Here is a 24,030-nt window from a genome sequence, read left to right as displayed (position 1 = left end):
AGCTGTCATTTTTTTTCATGTGTTTGTACATCCTTATAAAATATAAGGAATACAATTAAACAGAATACTGTTGGTAATTCTCTTTCCTCGGCACAGTCAAGAGAGAAAACTGAGGTCCGTTTGAGTGGTTTATTGCAGAACATGCACTTGTGACCTTCAAGGGAGAGTCAAGTGAGAGTTAAAACAGGCTCAGAATAAGGACTATGCTTACTCCGCTCAGCATTTATACAATTTCTTGGTTACATAATCTTACATATATTGCAGAATGTATTTTGCACTTAAAGCGGCACTGTCATGGCTGAATCCGAGTTTCTTTAACCCCCCTCCCGACTCCACTACATCTGATTGTTCCCCTAGTCACCCCCTAATGCCCCCAAGCCCATCATATTACCTAGTTTTTCATCTTTATTTTCTGCTTGGACCTAGGTCCTGGGCGCCGCCATCTTTGTGTGGGTAGATGAAGTCCCTGTGGGACACACCATCTGCCCACACTAGATAGCACTGTGAAATTCTCCTGCATGCCCAGTTAAACACTTGGGCATGCGAACAGGAATTTATTCTATACATTAATTCGTCAGAAAGACGAATAAATGAATAGAAATTTCAAATGAATGAACGAAGACCTCTTTGTTCGTTCATTTGGTTTATTACAAGGACCTACCAGCGCGTAGCTCCTTCCTTGTGTCCTCCCCTCGGCCCCAACCCCTGAGCGTCGGGTGGGGCCCCTAAATTACAATAAGGGGGGTAACCTATTGTCCTCCCCCCCGGCCCCCACCAATGAGCTGCGGGTAGGGGCCCTAAATAAAAATGGGGAGGAACCGATTTTTTCCCCCCCCGGCCCCAACCCATGATCTGCGGGTGGGGGCTAAGTGTAAATACCCCCCAGGTGACTAAGGGTCCCCAAGCCCCTAGTCACCCCCACCGAAAAAAGGTTTAATAAATTCCTACCTACCCCTACCCCCTCACCCTAAAAATAGTGTGGGGGGAACTAGAAAACTAAATACCTGTAAATAAAAAATTACTTACCATTTGATGTCTTCTTTTTTCTAAAATCTTTTTTTTTCAGCCCCAAAAAAGGCCAAATAGCAATCCATAATACCCGTCGAACTTTAAAAATAAAATAAATAACCTGAGTTCCAAAAAAATCTGACGAATCTGTTATTTTAACACTCCTTTAGGGCTCTCTTCCTTTTTTCTATCCTATTGTCCTTTTCTAATATGGCTGACTGCTCCAAGCAGAGACTTCACTTCAGGCTAACTGTGGGCCCTGCTATCTCCCCACAGCCTATACAACCTAAGGAATCTTTCAGATTTTATTTGCGTCACGTGGCGCAAACTTATATATTTACCTTTTTTAAGCCTCCTAAACCTCTTCCACCCTTTGGTTGACTTTTCCCTACCATATGCAGGTTTCCTATTATCTATATTTATATTCTTCATTCAGATTATCAATCCTACATAGTCACGGGATCATAATCACTTGACTATGACTTAATTTTTACCAGGATATTCACATTTTCACTTGTATATTACTCAAACAACCCAGAATACAATGAACTTTTGTAATAAATAAAATAAAGCCATGTGAAAGGAGAAACACGTTGTAGATTATTACTTTTACTTGTTTTTATTTGTTTTATAGCAATAAAATAATTGTTGGCTTTTCCACTTTGGTTTTGTCATATATTTTATTTTATATTTTACTATTTTATCGCCATTCGTATTTCTACTCCTAACATCCTGAGATACGTTTTCACTGCACACCGCTGGACAAAGAATCCTGAGTGGGGTTTATTCCACCTTTATTCCACCTATTCCACTAGTTTGCCTGCTCTAAAAATGTAAGTAAGGCTCCAAATATTATTTACTGTTTTAATCAGAGAGTGCTATATTGTTTTCTTTTGCTTTTTAAGATCTGTACTCTGCTGCTAAAAACTGCACCGAAATGCTGTTGTAGCCATAAGTGGAGATTTGTAGCACTACAAGCTGTATATACTGGAGCTGGTCTTAAGCTCCATTACATGTGAGCTGGCAATCATGAATTTGTATGTTAGTCTCCACTAGTCGCAACCTGTTTTTGCTTTTTTAAGTGGGATTAGGCCCATATTTGGAATCTGGTCTAAAATCCTGCTTTTGGTCTATGGTATTTCGAGCAGATAAAAAGGTGGCATTTAAAACAAAACAAGATACATTCCCATTTTTAAATTATAAAAGGCACGATATTGCAAATATGAATGACTCTGTGGAATATCCAACATATTTCAAGGAGTTAATGACTGACATAAAGATAGACAAATTATGGGGGCATGGCCGGAGCGTTGATGAGCCTAGATGTGTCTCGGTAGAGCTCCGCACTAACCGCGCCAAAAGCTGACAAAAGCGACCTTTCTTTGCCTTGAAATACCCCACACAGGGTTCCCCAATATGGACAAGAGGATACCCAAGAAGCAGGGGAAAAAAGCCGTGGATTCTGGGGGCTCCATCCTAGACCACTTTGCCACGCAGTGGCATGGTCGGCCAGGAAAGCCAAGATGGCGACGGGGGATCCCCGCGCACACCTCCTCGAGCCGACAAGGAGGCCCCAACCACGGAGCAAGATACAGTGCTGGCCAAGTTGGCTGAGGTCAGGGCTTTCCTAGCTGGGGAGATAGCCAAGTCGACTGCTGTACTCCAAGCGGACATAGGGGCCCTGGGTGAGCACACTGCGATTCTGGAGGAGCGCATGGAGAGCACCACACGAGCCCACAATAATATGGTCGAGCGGGTGAATCGGGTGACAACCCATATGGTGGTAACTGACCTGGCGCTAGAAGACATGGCTAACAGGTCACGGAGGAACAACCTCCACCTTAGGGGCCTCCCCGAGGAGAAAGACGAAAACTTGCGTGAGATCCTGCTTTCCATCCTCCAGCCTCTCCTCCCTAGTCTCCCTGAAGAGCAGTGGCACATAGAGAGGGTGCATAGAGCCCTGAGAACCCAAGGGGTGGACGCTAACACCCCGCGAGACGTAATCGCTTGGTTCCTGCACTTTGGCACCAAAGAAGCCTTAATGAAGAAAAGCCGCGATGGGCCCATTCGGCGTGAAGGAGCAGTGATCTCCCTCTATCACGATCTGGCATCATCCACGCTACAACATCGGAGGGAGCTGCGGCCGATAACGGAGGCCCTAAGAGGAGCAGGCCTGAAGTATGCCTGGGGCTTTCCTTTTAAATTAATGGTGTTCCGAGGAGACCGGGCGCACATTCTGACACCAGGAGGCGACCCCCAACGTTTCTTTCGGAACCTTGGGATTCAACCACCCCCAGGGCTTCTGGATATCTCCCTGTACCCGGATGATCTTCCGCAGTTGCAGACCGAGTGGCGTGAAGCAGGGGCTAGGAGCCATCGCTGATGCGCAGAGGGTATCGTATTTCTCTTGCACCATACACAACCATTTACAGCCTTCTGGGAATGACCACAGTGGGGTGTTTATATTGCATCCCCCTTGGGGTGGGGGCTGAGTATGGGGGGTCTCTGCGGGACATGGTCATATCCACCTTATATTTGTTCATGTGGTTGGGGTACGGGGGTAGGGTCCCGATTTGACAGTTAAAGCCATCTCACTTTGGCTGTGTTCACTCCAGTTTTTTGTTTTGTTTTTTTGCCCCACAGTTTTTTTTTGCGATGCCTTTCCTAGGGAATGCAGTACCTATCATGGGGTGGAGGGGATAACTTCAGTTTCCAAACGCTTATCGATTGGTTTGGGAGGGGTCAGGGATGGGTGTTTCCCAGGGCCTGGGTCTTTCTGAGCCAATACAGCACGCCGGGAGGTAGAAGCATGTGTGACCCAACTCCCTATGGCGACTGACACTACCCTAATTTGACGTCTATTCTGAAACAACAAGACGGCTGTGACCCAGCTCCACCTGTCATGGACATCCCGTTACTGTGTGACTTATGGGACAAAAGTTTTTCTTTTGGTCGGGGTTCCGAGGGAGCTCCTGGGGGTAAGGTTGGCCCTACTGGTGACTTGATGGTATTGACACTTCACAGTGGCCCTCCTCCCCCCCTCCTTCCTCCCCCCTCTCTCCTCCCTTCCCCCTTTTTCTCCTTCATTCCCCCCCTCTTCCCCCTACTCTCTCCACTCCTCTCCCCCCTCTCCCCCCCATGACCCATAAGTTGATCCTTCCTAACAAACAATCAAAGAAACAAGATAAACAAAAAAAGGAAAAAGGGTAAAAATAACAGAAAAAGGGAGAATAAGGGGAAAAAAATCGTGTGACCTATATATATTTCTGCCAAGTGTGGGACCCTTTGCCCCTCCATCACTGACCTCCTAGCAGGAGGGGGCACGAATTGATACTTGCCAGCAAGAAGTATCTATTTCTTCTATGTGGCACTACAGTTAACTATTCCTTGATAGGAAACAATAAAAAAAAGACAACAACAAAACGGAAGAATTAAAAATTAGAATTTCAAAAAAAAACATAGAAATTAAAATGTCAGAATAAAATCAAACAAATATAGAATAAGGCGTTATACACAGTTTTACTGGCTAGGTAAAAACCTTCTAGTAGAGGTTGGGAGGCACCGTAGAATCTCCCCGAGTTTCATATCTGAGTTTTGGGGCATGCCAGGTTAATGCTTCACAGTTTTTTACATTACTTCAACCTATACCACCTTGACAAACACGTTGTGAGTTGGTGGCATAAATATGTGGGGAGGGGTGTGTTCTTTAATTCCTTTTTCTTCAGGTCCACTGCATGTTATCGTTGGGGAATTTTTTGGGGATCATGACTGCCTGCGGGACGCCTGCGGAGGGGCGGGCTCTTCCAGTTTCCCCCCTCCCCCCTCGGCCCCCACCTGGGTCCTGTCTGTCTATCCCATCCCCCGGACTCCCACCTTTTTGGGGTGGGCATCACTTGACATGCATGAACACGGTGCCGCACTCTGTATAAAACAACCATCCTGTCTTTTCTAAATGGTTTTCTTACACATCTGAAAGTGGTTCAACAACAAAAACACTAAATACGAAAAAAAAAAAAAAAAAAGGGGGAAGGGTTACCTATATGCATTATGCCTACGATATCTGCCTAGAGACCACTAATTCCCTGCGTGGATTTCTATGTTTGTGATTACTGAAGCTGTGGGCTTTATTGCCAATTCTATGATAATGTCTGCGAACCTTTCACCGGTTCTTCCTATATAATTCTTGCTGACGATGTCAGGTGTTGATATGAAGATGTTATAGACAGGGGTGGGTGGGTACGGTCCCCACTGAGGGTAATCTTTTACTCCCCTACCGATACGACTCAGTATTTGGGGTCGAACAGAACTGACCTAGCTCGGGACGAGAGCGGACGGGGAGGTTGGTTGGAGCTGAGAGGGGCCCACTGGCGGGAGGGGGGAGCCCGGACGGATTTCGACCATGGGACTCCCCCGCCATCCCACGACTTCTAGAACTGGGGGCGGGTCTGGGGGGGAGGGATCGGGGGATTTAGGGGAGGGGGGGCGGTTGGCGGATAGTCTGGAACTATGGGTAGCGGACACGCTGAGCAAAGAGCTCCCAGGCTCCCACGACCTTATGGTGTACATGGGCAGGGTAGGGGGACCCAATGGTGGAAGTGTATGTATTTCCCAACATCTAACCAGGCAAAGTAATATAGAGGTCAATTCAAACTTTACAGGGCGCGTAGGAGACGGAGCTCAGGGATCCTTGCTCCCTTCTTACGTTGATCGTGGTGGGAGATGAGGGAACATGCTTCCCACAAGACACTGGCAACTGGTGAGACCGGTGCTTCCTTGCATCCAAATGGATTTGGATGCCTCGGTTCTTTTCTTTCCTTCTTCTTTCTCTTTTTTCTCTTTCCTTGTGGTGCAGATCTGGGGGGCGGTGGGGGTGGGAGGCATGGGGGGACCCCCGGGGGGTCACCGGAGATAGAGGCGGGTCGGGGGCTAAATAATTTAGTACCCAGGTATCAGGTAGCGGGGATGACCACGACATGCGATGACACTTAAAATCACTACATTAAACGTAAAGGGCCTAAATGCCCCTAGGAAGCGTCGCCTTATGTTCAAAGAACTAAAGAGGCTACACACAGATATAGCATTTCTACAGGAAACCCATTTGCCAAAACAGACTAGGTTCGGTCTGAAAGACCATGTCTTCAAGGGATCATATGAGGCCAGATCGCATCGTAAACGCAACGGCGTAGCCATTCTTATCAGAAACAGTTGCCCTTTTCGGAAGACGGCCCAAGAGGCGGACCCAGAGGGTCGATATATTTTAGTCTCAGGTATCCTACACTCACATACTGTCCATCTCATTAATCTATATGCACCAAACCAGCCGGATCCCGCGTTCTGGAAGGCACTCCGAGAGAAAATAGCGGCGTTGCCACACGGTATGACCTATGTTGGAGGGAACTTTAATGCGACCCCGTGCCCGGCTGTGGATAGGAGCACACGGGACGGAACACCGAGGTCCCAAGGCGGGGGGGGACAGGATCGATTACTTAAAGAGTTTCTAGCAGACACTGGTTTAGTGGACGTATGGCGCGCACACCACCCAGGAGACAAGGACTACTCATACTATTCGGCGCCGCATGGTACATATTCCAGGATTGACCTTTTCTTAACCAACATGTCGGGCATGCCCAGGATAGTAGGCTCGATGATTGGAAATATCTCATGGTCGGATCACGCCGATGTGTCCATTACATTGGGCAACCTGTGCGTGGCCTCTCCATGGAATTGGAGATTAAACGCGTCCCTACTGCGAGACCCCGCTCTAAGAGAACAGATACGATCGGAAATCCTGGAATATTTTGCCACAAATAACACCCCGGACGTCAATGCGAGCACGATATGGGCTGCTCATAAAGCAGTGATCAGGGGGTCCCTTATCAAGCTGGCTACCAGACGGAAGAAATTGAAACATTCCCAATTGGAAGCTCTGCTGGGACAGCTGAGGACCCTTGAACTGAAACACCAAACGGCCCCTGATAAAGAGACCTACGGGCGATTGGAAGCAGTCAGGAGGAATATTCGGACTTTACTACTAGACGATGCAGCTAGATCCATGGTCTGGTCAAAACTGACTTTTTACGAAAAGTCCAATAAAATGGACTCACTCCTTGCCAGGACATTGGGACCCAGACAGGAACGATTTCATATCACAGCCATCAGACACCCGGATGGCATGACAAAATCGAGGCCTGACAAGATCGTAAAGGTGTTTGAAGAATTCTACAAACAATTATACAATCATACTCCAGATAAGCATGCATACGATGAAAATGAAGAAGAACATATCCTCGAATATCTCAGTAAACTCGGGATGACTAAACTCAGGAGAGAGGCAGTGAGTACCCTGGTGGCGGACATTTCCGAAGATGAAGTATATAGAGCCATTTCAAGCTTGAAAGGCAACAAAGCACCAGGACCTGATGGTTTTGATGGCACATACTATAAAGTTTTCAAGGAGGAACTCACGCCTCAACTGATCTGACTTTTCGCCAACCTAAGACAGGGGGGGCGGTTAAACCCGAACATAGCCCTCGCGACTATCATTTTGATACCCAAGCCCGACAAGGATCCACTCGGACCAGAAAATTACAGACCTATATCACTGATTAACCATGATCTTAAGATCTTAGCGAAAATCCAAGCTGATAGACTGAATCCGTTGCTGACCTCACTCGTCCATGCCGACCAAGTGGGCTTCATTCAGGGCAGACAACTGTTTGAAAACACCAGGAGGAACATCGATCTGATTTGGAAACAGGTGACCTCGGAGACGCCCACGTTGGTGGTCTCCATCGATGCAGAAAAGGCCTTTGATAGGGTGCGGTGGCAATTTCTGTTTACGGTGTTGAAACACCTGGGTTTCCCGGACGAATTTATAATGACCACGAAAGCGATGTACTATGACGTACGGGCACAGGTGCAGATTACAGGAGCCCCATTGACACCATTTCGGCTATTTAACGGAACCAGACAGGGGTGCCCACTCTCTCCCCTCCTATTTGTACTGGCATTGGAACCTTTAATGCAAGCTAAGGCAACATCCAGAAATAAGGGGAGTATGAGTGGGAGGTAGCGAATTCACTGTTTTGGCATACGCCGACGATGTCCTCCTGACCATCACGAACCCCTTGGACTCAATGGCGGCACTGCAGGACGTAATAAAGGAGTATGGAGCAACATCGGGATATAAAGCTAACATGCAAAAGTCCAGTGCAATTCCGATCTATATGCAAGAGGCAGACATAAGTCGCATACGAGAGACCTTCTGACTTAGGGTGGAACGAGACACCTTGAAGTACTTGGGTATCCATCTCACAGCTGATCCTCTACGCCTGTACTCCGCTAACTATGGTCCCTTGCTTAAAATATTGACGGGTGACTTCGAAAAGTGGACGGATAAACCCATTTCTTGGATTGGGCGGATCAACTCTGTCAAAATGAATATCCTCCCACGCATCCTGTTTTTATTCCAGGCCTTGCCTATACGCGTTACTAAAACCCAATTGACATCGTTACAAAGATCAATCGGTGATTTCATTTGGCAGAACAAGAGACACAGAATATCTAGACAGGTTCTTTACAGACGAAAAGATAGAGGGGGATTGGGCCTACCAAACTTATACTTCTACTACCTCGCGGCCCAACTGACGCAGGTGGCGATGTGGCACTCTCCACCGGAAGAAAGAAGATGGGTTGAAATAGAATCCATGATGGTGGGATGGGACGTCCCCCAATTCACCATGTGGGTTCCGAAGGAATATAGGCCCATCCATACTCCACTCGCTTCACATATGGGATGAGAACAAACACAAATACGGATTGGCAGCATCCCCCTCCCCCTGACCCTGATACTCCGGAACAGGGAATTTCAACCGGGAATGGCCCCTAGAGATTTTAGGAACTTGGAGAGAATAGGACTGCAGCGGATGCACCAACTATACCATAATGGGCACATCGTCCAATTTGACGAACTCCAACGAGATTCCCACTTAAACCTGACGGATTTTTTTAGATACCTTCAGATCCGGGACTTCACTGGAAAACCTCACATAAAGGGAGCTGCTCAGGAAAGGCTAACTTTCTATGAGAAATTATGCCTGGACAGAGTGGTCCCCAAGGGCATGATAACACTCATGTATTCCCACCTTAGCACGGAGAACAAAGAATGGGGCGGTTGACTTATACCGATCAGTGGGAGACGGATCTAGGGGAAGTTTTAGAAGGAGTGGAATGGCAAGAAATATGGGAAGCGAACAAAAATTTCTCTATCTGTGTCACGCTCCAGGAACAGACATGGAAAACCATGTTCCGGTGGTATACCACTCCCATCAAACTGTATAAGATGCACAAGCTGGACACGGATGATTGCTGGAGGGGCTGTGGAACCCGGGGAACGTACCTCCACATGTGGTGGGAATGCCCGAAAATACGTGGTTTTTGGAAGGCAGTTGAGGATTTATTGAAACAGACATTTAGCAAGCCCCTACTACTAGATCCATGGGTATATTTACTGAATAGGACCCTCGATGGCTTTACCAAAAGAGAGCAGAAACTGGTCCATAAAATAACTCTTGGGGCGAGACGTACAATTGCCACCGCGTGGCTCTCGCCTGAAGGTCCAGAGTTTACGGGAGTGATATCCAGGATGTCGGGTAATGGATGACCTGACAGCACGAGTGAGGGGGACGACAGAGAAGTTTTTGAAACTCTGGAAGCCATGGGATAGTAGCGTAGCGGGATCCGCTGAAGACAGATAAAATAGAACAGAACAACAGGGGCCTAAACAGCTTGGTGCAGGGGATCTCTGGTTGGCAGCCGTTGTACTGGCCCCCCCCCCCCCCGTTCCCCGTCCTTCTCTCGTCGCGTCCCGGAATCTGCACCCCGTCTTTTTCTCTTCTCTCTCACTATCTTTCCTACTTTTTCCTGCTCTGATCCCCATTTTTTCTTACTTCCCGAGTCCTAAGGGAAGGTCACTTCTCTTACTTCTACCTTTATTTTTATTTTTTACAAAAATCTTCTCAGGCATGATCGGCGTGATAAGGGAACGAGGAGAGCTAGAGCTATCCGGTTAGATTCCGTATTAGGACTCCTTTGAGAAAATTACATTGCCTGAGACATATAAAACCCTCGATGGGAGACAAACAATTCAGATGTATTGCAAAGGGATCTCAGGAGTGTTTTGCAACGTATTCTGCATGCTATTGTAATACCAATGTTGGCTTCTGCACAAACAAAACGTTATTCTGTATACTTGTTGCTCCTGTCGAGTCGAAAAATAAAGAATTAAAAAAAAAAGAAAAAAAGATAGACAAATTATAGATAATCTATTATAAAAATATTTGGGTCACCTCTGAAGCATGTTAACCAACCAAGGCTGCTCTCTCTTCTTCTGATGATCTCTATGATTGGGTGGTCTGGATAAGGAAGACACAATGGAAGAAAACTATAATAATACACACTGCAGTGGATAACTCTTAAAAAGGATAGCAGCTAACAATATCATTTGAAAGTCAACTGAGTATTGGAACTTTCCACCAAACAGATCCCGGTAACTATACATACACAGTTCTTTGACACTTTGTATAGTCTTTTTGGTTTGTTTGTTCCCCACAAGTCGTGGCCACTAGATTGTGCATTCCAAGCCGTATGCTGGGTGATGGAGGTTTTACAGCAGAGGCTGGTGACTGCTGCCATCTATCTGACTGCATTCCTGTTCTGCTTATTACCTTTCTTGTCTATAGAACACTTTTATGTGTTTATATAATGTTCTTTTTCCATTGCTTAGATGACTGATATAATCTCCTCGTAAAGCTAACAAAGAGATGGAAAATCAAAAAGACACAACACTGAACAATACACAACCTAAAAATACTGATACAGGGAGGTCTGCAGCCCTAAGGCTACAGTAAGACTCCAACTACCCTTACCCTCAGCAATCCAGGGGTCCAAGTGCAACTGTGTTTGTCTCATGAGAAAGACAGTAGAAAATGTTACATAAAACTCAGCTGCAAGTCCTACGATTGGTCCTACGATGCAGTTTACAATGTTCTTTTTTGGTAACATGATTCTGGTTTTACATGTGTCCTTAATTATTCCTAACTTGCTTGAATTGTAAACCTGTACAGCTAGATGCTTCATATTTTCCGTGAACTATCATTTTTTTGTACAAACTAGACCAGCTGTGGACTAATAGGCTCTTAAAGGGGCACCCCAGGCACCAATAGAACATGTGTAAAGTTTATAGCATTGGCATAAATTCCCGTTTTACCCGTATTTTTTCCATTTCCAATTCTGCCTAATTTGCAGAAAAATATTACAATTCTACTTTCTGCATCTAAAAAACCTATCCTCTGCATCATGTTCTCAATTCTAAAATACCTCCTTCTTGCTGGTTCCTGTACCCATGTACAGCTTCCTTTCTGCCTTATCTAAAAAAAACTGTAGTGTCTTATAACGTTTTATAAGCCCATTGTACAGCGCTACGGAATCTGATGGCGCTATATAAATAATAAAATAATAATAATAATATGCCTTCAGGAAAAACAATTCTGTCTGGGAGTTTTAGTTCAGGTAATAACCTTCCTTAAAGAGAGCTAATAGCGGCTACATAACCCAGAAATGTCCTTGAATTGAATTGATTTTGTGCACTTAATGATTGTTACGCCATTCCTCTAAACATCACCCTTGCAGTGCTAGGTCAACATGTCCCACAGTTCAGACTCCATGAATCAGAATGAAGGACTCATGATTGGCCAAGCTTCTTCTTGGAGTAAACAAAGCTCCATGTATAGAGATTTGAAGTAAAATGTGTAGTTTAGAGATTTACACAAATGTGTAGAGAACATGCCTATTTTTGCTTTAACCATTTTAATGTCTTTACCATTTCTGAAATATGTAGCAGATAATCTGTACACAGATGACAACCATAGTCTGTGCATTTACTAGCGACTGACTGTGGGTTGAATTCTAGCCAACGTCTGATTGGATGAAACCATGAAACAACAAACCATGAAACAACATATACTGGTTTGGAAGTATGAACACTCTTAAAATGACAGTTCAAGGATACTCTATTTGCTTCAAACATTCTTCGTTTCAATACTGAGAGCCTTTTTCAAGACAGTATGTGCAGTGTTTCTATTTTACATCTGAAACAAGGGATCGGTTAGACTGAAGACAGATACCCTCTCTCTCCTTAAAATACGAGGTGGAGTAGGATTACCTTCAGTGATGAGATATTACCAAGCGATACATTTGTTGAGAGTAGTAAACTGACACAGTCAGTCTGCACTATATTTTTTTGTTTCTTGTTTTTCTGTTTCCTTTTATATGTACATTCAAGTTTTTCAAGACTGTCACTGTACCAAAGGGGTGAGTAAACCCCTCTACTGTTTAGAGCGCTCCACTTGTTTGGTATAATTTGTATACCTTATTTCTGTATATTTGTTTTTTATTATGGGTAAGGGGTATTCCACTTTTAGTGTTGAGCAGCTTTTACATTTTGGGCACTGTAAAGAAACACTTTCTATCTCTTTTATTGAGGTAGTTTTCTCTATTGATTAAGAGAATTCCACATGTTTATTGTTCTTTCTGTAAAAAACCTTTGTCTCTGCTTTAAAGGAAAACTCCAGTGCCAGGAAAACAATCCGTCTTCCTGGCACTGCAGGTCCCCTCTCCCTCCCACCCCCCAATCCCCCGGTAGCTGAAGGGGTGAAAACCCCTTCAGGTCACTTACCTGAGACCCTACCGATGAAAGCATTGAGTAATGCTTTACTATGCGCATTCGGATCTGACATCGGCAGAGGGAGGAGAGGTCACCAGCGTTGAGGGAGCCCGGCGCTGGAGAAAGGTAAGTGGCTGAAGGGGTTTTAACCCCTTCATCCCAGCGGGAGGGGAGCCCTGAGGGAAGGGGGTGACCTAATGACCCTTTAGTGCCAGGAAAACTAGTTTGTTTTCCTGGCATTTTAGTGGTCCTGTACAGTCCATATAAAAGTTTTTGTCTGTTTATCTCAAATAGTACCATATTATAGTCACTATTTCTCAAGTGGTCCCTAACTTAAATGCTTAAAAAAAATAAGTCAACATAATTAGTTATGACAAGATGCAGACAATAATCTCTTCTAGTTGGCGCTTCTAGTAATTGAGCCATGAAATTATTGTCTATCAGGTTCAAAAACCTGTTTCCCTTAACAGTACTACTAGTCCCTCTGGTCCAATCAATGTCTGGATAATTAAAATCTCCCATGATTAACAAATTACCCAGTTGTGCAGCCTTATTAATTTGAGATAGCAATTGCTCTTCCCCATCAGTATTAATGTTTGAGAACTTGTAACATATTCCTACTATTAAATACTGTTTCATCCTATGCATATATCTACTCATAAGGTTTCCAACTCCTCCCCTGTATCATCACATACCATTTATTTAACATTTGGCTTCAAATTGGGTTTAATATCAAGACATTCCCCGCCTCTTTTTTCTATTTTTTTTTCTATTATTTCTATACAATGTACCGTTTAAATATCCATTTAAATTTAGAGCCTAATCACGTGTTTCATCCCACCAAGTCTCAGTAATCCCAAATATGTCATGCTGCTCCTTGTATGCCAATATTTCAATCTCCCCCATTGTTGTACACAAGCTTTTTGCATTAGAAAACAGACACTATCATTTGTTCCTTGAACTTTATTTGAACATTATTTGAACATCAATTTAATACCTTCTAGCTCTGTCTGCTAATCGTACAACTCCCCTTATCTCCACCCTCCTGTACCTCAACTGAATTCCATTTCATTTCTATACTATCTACATTTCTATACTATCTATACTATCTACATTTATCATTCTTTGACCCTTCCCTCTTACTCCTAGTTTAAAACCTCCTACAACCTTCTAGCCATCCTGCCCCAGCGCAAAAGACTATTCCATTCAGATTCAGTCCATCACGGTCATAAAGACTATATCCAAGTGCAAAATCGTCCCAGTGCTCTAGAAAGCCAAGACCTTCCTACACCATGAATTCAGCACATTAATCTCTATAATCTCCCACTGCCTGTACTATAGTGCGTGGCACAGATAATACCTCAGAAAATACCTCCTGAATGTCTATTTCCTAAATTTACTAAATATTTTTTTCTTATTTTTTTTATTTTTTTTTTTGTATTTTTACTTATATGGTTGCTAGGTTATTTTTAGTACTTTTTTATATCATGAATTGAAATAATGTTGGACGGAGGCAGTGTCACTTCCTGTCTGTTATGACCCTATAAGTAATATACTAATCCTTTGTCCTCTGAACACTATTCAGGCATAGGATATATTTATAAAGAAAAATACATAAAACCTATACAAACAGTAAATATTAGATTTAGCTTTAGATAAAACGATCATATGCCATGTTAGTTTGGTAACAACCACACATGAACTGCAGAGACTAAAGAGAGTTTTTGTTATTTATATGGTACATACACATTCCTTACAATTTCCAAGAGAGTGTTTTAGGCAAGGAGCCCAGATATGATTAACTCCTTAACCCCTTAAGGACAGACGACGGATATATTCCGTCATGATTCCCTTTTATTCCAGAAGTTGTGTCATTAAGGGGTTAAAGGAACACTATAGCGTTAGGAATAAAAATATGATAATTAATCACTTATTTGCTTACCTTAATCTAGCGCCGGGCTCCTTCGGCACTGGAAACCTTTCCTCCTCCGTCAACGTCAGCTCCTGAGTGGAGCTGAATGCGCATGCGCAGCCAGAGGCACGCATGCATTCAAACCCGCCCATAGGAAAGAATTACTCAATGCTTTCCTATGGCAATCTTTTTTGACATTGGAGGTCCGTGAGGACGTCCAGCGTCAAATAAGTGTGATTTACTCAGTGTAAATCGCGGAAGCACCTCTAGTGGCTGTCAGAGAGACAGCCACTAGAGGCTGGATTAACCCTGCAGTGTATGCATAGCAGTTTCTCTGTAACTGCTATGTTTACAGCTGCAGGGTTAAAACTAGGGGGACCTGGCACCCAGACCACTTCATTGACCTGAAGTGGTCTGGGTGCCTGTAGTGGTCCTTTAACTACTAATACACAATTAGCATTTTCCCTGCTCTGCTCCCAAGGCCTTTTCTCCAAGTAGTACCTCCACACCTGCACTGTAAAGGAAGCACCAAAACACATCTATTTTGGGAGGGGAGGGGAGGGGAGGGGGGTTGAAAGGAATATGTATAGCAGCCTACAATTTAATATGAAACAGGGATGTCTGTTTTACACATTGATTTTGCTATATTTACCAGATTCTTACCCAGCTGTTTATTATTGATGTAATTATCGTGTTTACATATTTTAACCTGTCTTAACAGTAATTGTCTTGTCAATCAGCAGTAATCAAGCCTTAATTAATTCCTTTTTGTAAGAATGCATTATTTGCTTTAATAAATTGCACACCTTGGAGTCTATCCAATAAATCTCAAAATATACTAAATTGAAAATCAAAATAACAAATGTAGGCAAAGATAACTTGTTGGTACAAATTCCAATTTAAATACAGCAGCAGGTGAATTATATTAATTTCAATTCTGCCATTTGGTTTTCGATGTGCTATAATTCACTGTTTAGTGAATATGCCCCCATTGTGGCCTACAACACCATTAAACAAGATTTTTTTTTTATTTTTTTTAGTGGACAGCAGTGAAACCGTTAAACTCCTGGTATATATTTCTAATTAGGACTTCGGAATGGTCCTCAAGATTTCTATCACACACTTCATTACATAAATGAAATGAAAGCAGAACCCATATCTATGCAGCATCCCGAGCCCATGCATTGTTTTGCAGTCTGTGAATTTCGAAGTGCAGTAGTCTATATTATTGATTTTTTCTTCTTCTACAATTTCAATTCCCTTCAGCCTCCTGTAAAAGAAATATGTTGCTATAGGAAGAAAAGGGAAGTCGAGAAGACTCGAGATCCTATAAGTATCCGTCCCCTCGAGGCAAGGCAGCCCAAAAAACTGCAAGTGTTTATTTTCACAAAGGAAAGTAATTATTTTGCAAATTAAATACAGAAATGAGTTCCACTTGTTTTCTCTCCCACTGGTGGTAACCCCGCAACAGATGACAGAACAATAATACTCTCAGCTACGATTAGACTCCACTATGTAACTCTGAATAATTCAATGTAAATAGATCAGTTAGTGAAATCTGATCTCAATCTGCCAAGTCAATGAATAAATAGAAGAAAAATAAGCAGATTGAATACGGGAGTGTTTCTCTTTAATGTTACAATCTATCATGGGTCTCACCTGTAACTATATCTAGTGCTTAGTCATAGTCATTGCAAAACGGTAAAATCTGCCCTGTCAAAAGGACAAGATTTTTTAAATGTATTATTTACTACTGCTGTAACATGATTTGTTTTTACAAATAAACCTTAATTCAGTAATAAATTAGAAACTTAGAGAGAGGGATTGGATTAGCCAAGGTCTGTCATCAAATAGGAAGCCGTGTCGCTCTGTAAACGCTATGGGGAGTTCTTGTCTTTTACAGCCCAGGATGAATGGGATTTTCTATAGTTTAGTCAATTTTATTTCAGCTGTTTTAATGCTTGGACATGTTAATAGTGTTCATGACACGTAAAGGGTGTGTGTTCTTCTTTAACTTGAACTTATCTGGGAATTTTAATGCATTGCATAAATCAGCTATATGTTTATATATCACATTTGACTTAATGAGGACAGAGGAGATTTAGCGATGTATAAAATCCCACATGATTAGTGTATTAAGAACAGAATTTCCCTCTGAAAGCAATGACACCATTTCACAAAGTATAAACAGAGCTCCATGTAAACTCCTAGTATATCACTAAGCTCCAGTAACCACTCCAATAGACGGAGCTCCATATAAACACCTAGTATATCACTAAGCTCCAGTAACCACTCCAATAGACAGAGCTCCATGTAAACTCCTAGTATATCAATAAGCTCCAGTAACCACTCCAATAGACAGAGCTCCATGTAAACCTCTAGTATATCACTAAGCTCCGGTAACCACTCCAATAGACAGAGCTCCATGTAAAACCCTAGTATATAACTAAGTTCCTGTGTCCCCTCCAATAAACAAAGCTCCATGTAGACCCCTAGTATATCACTAAGCTCCAGTAACCACTCCAATAGACAGAGCTCCATGTAAACCTCTAGTATATCACTAAGCTCCGGTAACCACTCCAATAGACAGAGCTCCATGTAAAACCCTAGTATATAACTAAGTTCCTGTGTCCCCTCCAATAAACAAAGCTCCATGTAGACCCCTAGTATATCACTAAGCTCCAGTAACCACTCCAATAGACAGAGCTCTATGTAAACTACTAGTATATCACTAAGCTCTAGTATCCCCTCCAATAAACAGAGCTCCATGTAAACTCCTGGTATATCGCTAAGCTCCAGTAACCACTCCAATAGACAGAGCTCCATGTAAACCCCTAGCAACTCACTCAGCTGCAGCATCCACCACTATAGGCATTGCTATATATAATCTGCTATTAACGATAGACACTGCTTGAATAAATCCCAAATAACACACTCACAGACGGTTTTTAGCTGATGCAGAAAGAGTGAGTTAGAGTGAGAGCAAGAGAGAGAGAGAGGACAGCACAAAATACGTAAAACAGAAACACAGGTGTTTCAGCTGCACTCAAAGTATAGACACGGCTGACTTCCTCCCTAATGGACAGCCTATTATTCTGGTACCATAGAGCTGGGATGACATGCCTTCTTTATAGGTGGGTACATTGCCAGTGACTTCTATTACATCAAGGACACACCGGTGCCCGTTGCCCGTTCAACCCTCTCCGTCATTTACATGTGACATGTGACACACCCAGCTCAAGTATCCACTCCAACAGGCCCTTCTGAACCTAACTCCCCACTATCTCCATCCCATAGACACTGCCCTACAAATATTCCACTTATCTCCCCCTGCCCACTATCTAATCCTACAGATTGCTCCAGATAAGCTTCACGTCTACTCCTGTAGTCACAGCTCTATAAAAAAAAAACCCCCCACAAAAGACAGATATACATCTCTGCATATAGGCACTGATCTATATAACCCACAGTAACTCAGCCATCTTCACAGCTACTCTTACAAGCACTGCTCTATATAACCCACAGTGACTCAGCCATCTTCACAGCTACTCTTACAAGCACTGCTCTATATAACCCACAGTGACTCAGCCATCTTCACAGCTACTCTTACAAGCACTGCTCTATATAACCCACAGTAACTCAGACAGATATACATCTCTTCATATAGGCACTGCTCTACATGACTTCATAATCCAACTAGCTTTACGTCACCTTCATTATGCACTTTTCTACATAATCCCCTGTAGCTTCAATCCACTCCTATAGGCATTGTGGTATATTCCCCCCTCAGTAACATAGACAGCTCCAGAATTCACTCCAATAGACACTGCTCTCTATAAACCCCATTAATTCACTTGGCTATAGTACCCACTCCATTTGGCATTGCTCTCCATAAACCCCAATTCATTCACACAGTTCTAGCACTCCCTCCATTATGCACTGCTTTCTATAAACCCCAATTGATTCACTTGGCTATAGTACCCACTCCATTAGACACTGCTCTCTATAAACCCATATTCATTCACCCAGTTCTAGCACTCACTCATTAGACACTGCTCTCTATCAACCCCCATTAAGTCACCCAATTCTAGCACTCACTCCAGTAGACACTGCTCTCTATAAACCCCTATTCATGCACCCAGTTCTAGCACTCACTCCAGTAGACACTGCTCTCTATAAACCCCCTTTAATTCACCCAGTTCTAGTACTCATTCAAATAGGCACTGCTCTCTATAAACCCCTATTCATGCACCCAGTTCTAGTACTCACTCCAGTAGACACTGCTCTCTATAAACCCCTATTCATGCACCCAGTTCTAGCACTCACTCCAGTAGACACTGCTCTCTATAAACTCCTATTCATTCACCCAGTTCTAGTACTTACTCCAATAGACACTGCACTCTATAAACCCCTATTCATTCACCCAGTTCTAGCACTCACTCATTAGACACTGCTCTCTATCAACCCCCATTAAGTCACCCAGTTCTAGCACTCACTCCAGTAGACACTGCTCTCTATAAACCCCTATTCATGCACCCAGTTCTAGCACTCACTCCAGTAGACACTGCTCTCTATAAACCCCCTTTAATTCACCCAGTTCTAGTACTCATTCCAATAGGCACTGCTCTCTATAAACCCCTTTTCATGCACCCAGTTCTAGTACTCACTCCAGTAGACACTGCTCTCTATAAACCCCTATTCATGCACCCAGTTCTAGCACTCACTCCAGTAGACACTGCTCTCTATAAACTCCTATTCATTCACCCAGTTCTAGTACTCACTCCAATAGACACTGCTCTCTATAAACCCCTATTCATTCACCCAGTTCTAGCACTCACTCATTAGACACTGCTCTCTATCAACCCCCTTTAATTCACCCAGTTCTAGTACTCACTCCAATAGACACTGCTCTCTATAAACCCCTATTCATGCACCCAGTTCTAGTACTCACTCCAGTAGACACTGCTCTCTATAAACCCCTATTCATGCACCCAGTTCTAGTACTCACTCCAGTAGACACTGCTCTCTATAAACCCCATTAATTCACCCAGTTCTAGTACTCACTCCAGTAGACACTGCTCTCTATAAACCCCTATTCATGCACCCAGTTCTAGTACTCACTCCAGTAGACACTGCTCTCTATAAACCCCATTAATTCACCCAGTTCTAGTTCTCACTCCATTAGACACTGCTCTCTATAAACCCCCATTAATTCACCCAGTTCTAGCACTCACTCCAATAGGCACAGCTCTCTATAAACTCCTATTCATTCACCCAGTTCTAGTACTCACTCCAATAGACACTGCTCTCTATAAACCCCTATTCATGCACCCAGTTCTAGTACTCACTCCAATAGACACTGCTCTCTATAAACCCCTATTCATGCACCCAGTTCTAGAACTCACTCCAATAGACACTGCTCTCTATAAACTCCTATTCATTCACCCAGTTCTAGCACTCCCTCCATTAGTCAAAGCTCTCTATCAACCCCCATTAATTCACCCAGTTCTAGCACTCACTCCAATAGACACTGCTCTCTATAAACCCCCTTTAATTCACCCAGTTATAGTACTCACTCCATTAGACACTGCTCTTTATAAACCGCTATTCATTCACCCAGTTCTAGTACTCACTCCAATAGACACTGCTCTCTATAAACCCCTATTCATGCACCCAGTTCTAGTACTCACTCCAATAGACACTGCTCTCTATAAACCCCTATTCATGCACCCAGTTCTAGAACTCACTCCAATAGACACTGCTCTCTATAAACTCCTATTCATTCACCCAGTTCTAGCACTCCCTCCATTAGTCAAAGCTCTCTATCAACCCCCATTAATTCACCCAGTTCTAGCACTCACTCCAATAGACACTGCTCTCTATAAACCCCCTTTAATTCACCCAGTTATAGTACTCACTCCATTAGACACTGCTCTTTATAAACCGCTATTCATTCACCCAGTTCTAGTACTCACTCCAATAGACACTGCTCTCTATAAACCCCTATTCATGCACCCAGTTCTAGTACTCACTCCAGTAGACACTGCTCTCTATAAACCCCTATTCATGCACCCAGTTCTAGTACTCACTCCAGTAGACACTGCTCTCTATAAACCCCATTAATTCACCCAGTTCTAGTACTCACTCCAGTAGACACTGCTCTCTATAAACCCCTATTCATGCACCCAGTTCTAGTACTCACTCCAGTAGACACTGCTCTCTATAAACCCCATTAATTCACCCAGTTCTAGTTCTCACTCCATTAGACACTGCTCTCTATAAACCCCCATTAATTCACCCAGTTCTAGCACTCACTCCAATAGGCACAGCTCTCTATAAACTCCTATTCATTCACCCAGTTCTAGTACTCACTCCAATAGACACTGCTCTCTATAAACCCCTATTCATGCACCCAGTTCTAGTACTCACTCCAATAGACACTGCTCTCTATAAACCCCTATTCATGCACCCAGTTCTAGAACTCACTCCAATAGACACTGCTCTCTATAAACCCCTATTCATGCACCCAGTTCTAGCACTCACTCCAATAGACACTGCTCTCTATACACCCCTATTCATTCACCCAGTTCTAGCACTCACTCCAATAGACACTGCTCTCTATAAACCCCTATTCATTCACCCAGTTCTAGCACTCACTCCATTAGACACTGCTCTCTATAAACTCCCATTAATACCTTCAGTTCTATTATTCCTTCCTATAGACAGTGCTTCAGGTGTCTCTCCAAATAAACTGCAGCTGCCTTAAAGACACTGCACTACATCATCTACTCACCTAACTCCCGTATCCACTCCCATGGAGACTGCTCTATATAAAGTCTGATTAACTCTCAGCTTCAGCATCTTCCTCAACATTCTACATAAACCTGCCCAACAGTACTCAACATTCTACATAAACCTCACTCAGCTCTAGCACCCACCCCGATAGACCCTGCTATACCTGTATCTATTAGCTCACTCAGGTCAGAGATTGAACTGTTAGCTCTATAGTAGAAACAAGGCAATTAAAACACATATAAGAAAAGAACACATCAATCACCATGTAAAGGTATTACTTTAAAAAAATAAAAAATATATATATATATAATATACAGATCCCAAAAACTCTGGTGACACCAGTGAATTTAGAGAATATTTTAGTATAATTTTAATTTCCGGTCTACCTAATGCAGACTTAATCTGACTATTAATAACAAACTGCTCTTTTAGATTGGACTTTATGGTTTATTAAGCACACTCATTTCCACTACAAATACAAAGAGGACATCTAATCAGAACATGTCCACATACATGTAAACCCTCTGGTAGAACAGTAACATGTGTGACTAGCAGCAAGTTGTTAACAAGGCATCTTCTGGTCTGTTATAGTGTGGTGGTCCTTGTAATTGTCCCATGTTTGTAGCAAGGGTCAGACTGGAGAGGCTCTTGCTGGAAGTCCAATGGGTGGTTATTACACACTCTACTCTTCAGGGCTGTAGCATAATAATCCACAGGTTCATCTGTACCATTCTCAAGCCAACGAAAACAGACAATTCTCTGGAAAGATCTCTTAAAGTTATCTGAGAAGAAGCCATAGAGAATTGGGTTGGCACAACTGTTGGCGTAACTGAGAATAAGTGAAATGTGGTTTATGGTTGCGTCCATGTGGGGTAGGAAAAGGTTGAGGAGCTGAACAATATAGAAGGGCATCCAACAGATAACAAAGACAGTAACTACCATCAGCACCATGCGAGTAATCTTTTTCTCTGACTTTTTCCTCTGTTGCCAGCCTGCCTTCAGTGCCACTGCTCTCATTTTAACTATGATAAGGATGTAGCATAGACAGATAGCAATCACGGGCAGGAAGAAGCCTAGAAGAAAGGTGTAAATGACAAACACGGTAGACCATGAGGGCTGTGGCCACAGAAGATTGCACACTACAACCCCATTAGAGGAATCTGTGTCTGCAAATATTAGAATTGGGGAAATGACCAGAAGAGATACAATCCACACGCAAATGTTAATCATCTTGGCCACAGTTGGTCGCCTATATCTGGCAGCCCGGAGAGGGTGGACCACGGCCACGTACCTGTCCACACTTAGGACTGTCAGGCAAAACACACTGGTGAACATGTTAATGCCATCCACACTAAGGACTGTGCGGCACATCCCTGAGCCAAATGGCCAGTGCTGCAACGCTGCAGAAGCAGCCAGGAAAGGGACACTCAACATAAAGAGCTCATCTGCAATAGCCAAGTTCAAGATGTAAATATTGGTGGCAGTTTTCATTTTGGCATATCTTAGAATGACAAAAATCACCATGGAATTCCCGATTAGTCCAATGAGGCACACAATGGCATAAATGAACTGGATCACTATCATGCTTATATCCTTCTCCTTCTCCATGGGAGCACTGGTGCTGTTAGTGTTTCTTGAGCTACTCATCACGTTGAATGGGTACAGAGTCCCGGACAGGCCCCTGGACTGGTTCCATGTGCTCAGTAGAACCTTGGCCTCCACTGGCACCAGCAGATCAGGGGATGTAGTCATTGTAACTGTCCCATAGGAATGCAGTGAAGACGCTGTGGCTGGACCAGAGATCCTCAGCTTAAAAATGCATCTGAGCGAGACTGTGCAAGAGAGACGGTGAAGGGAGGGAGGGAGAAAGAGGGATATATGACAGATGATGCAGTGCAGCTGCTTGCAGTGTGTGTGTGTGTGTGCTCTGCTATTGCTGTTCTTTCTGTATAAAGCCATCACCAGCCACTTATATCAGCTCCAGACATGCATCACCTCTCCAGCGTGATGGGCATCCTCGTTGATTGCTTGTGTAGCCTGCATTATTGGCGACGTCTCATGTGTTATTCGTTCATTGCATTTAGCCGCATCCTAAAGATATGAATAGCTCGGAGAAGCTAATTGCGGAGCAACTTCAAGTTCACTTCTAGCCTTCTGGAAGCAAGTCCGGGACTATTCAATAGGACTTACTGTTGCCATGGTCCCTCTCCGGCAGCCCTGGGCTTAATCACAGAAAGGATTGAGAATGAAACTATGTGTTTATTATTCAAAAACAAATCCGCAGACATATGTTGCATCAGTTTGGAAATCATTGCTGTAATACAGTGTCTGGCTGATACCGGAAAAAAAAAAGACAGCATGCAAGTAATTGGTTAATTAAATTGAGATAAATGTTAATCTGCGAAAGGCAACTTTATTTCATTTCCTAAATTAAAGTTTGTTAAATCAATAAAAACCAAAAAAACACAAAGCAGATCAATGCAATTTAATATGCTTTGCTATAATGAACAATAATTATAAGAGTACTATATTATTATTTTTATCATCATTATTATTATTATATGATTATTATTATAATATTAAAAAGGTAAGC

General features: G+C 43.2%; 1 protein-coding gene across 1 annotated transcript; it reads right to left on the bottom strand.

Annotated features, from left to right (window-relative positions):
- Nucleotides 1–21,863: 21,863 nt before the first annotated feature.
- LOC134585995 (somatostatin receptor type 4-like) lies at nucleotides 21,864–23,575 on the bottom strand. Its single transcript, XM_063441492.1, has one exon. It carries the CDS (start codon nucleotides 23,394–23,396, stop codon nucleotides 22,023–22,025), a length of 1,374 nt encoding a protein of 457 aa, XP_063297562.1. The 5' UTR covers nucleotides 23,397–23,575; the 3' UTR covers nucleotides 21,864–22,022.
- Nucleotides 23,576–24,030: the final 455 nt, after the last annotated feature.

The sequence above is a fragment of the Pelobates fuscus genome, chromosome 2 (genome assembly GCF_036172605.1).
Source record: "Pelobates fuscus isolate aPelFus1 chromosome 2, aPelFus1.pri, whole genome shotgun sequence".
NCBI classification, from domain to species: domain Eukaryota; kingdom Metazoa; phylum Chordata; class Amphibia; order Anura; family Pelobatidae; genus Pelobates; species Pelobates fuscus.
Note: the sequence above shows the minus strand (reverse complement) of the source record. Positions and strands in the feature narration are given on the sequence as shown.

What these genes read in the sequence shown, in the direction of transcription:
- LOC134585995 (XM_063441492.1), bottom strand. Translation starts at nt 23,396, where the DNA reads ATGGCTTTATACAGAAAGAACAGCAATAGCAGAGCACACACACACACA.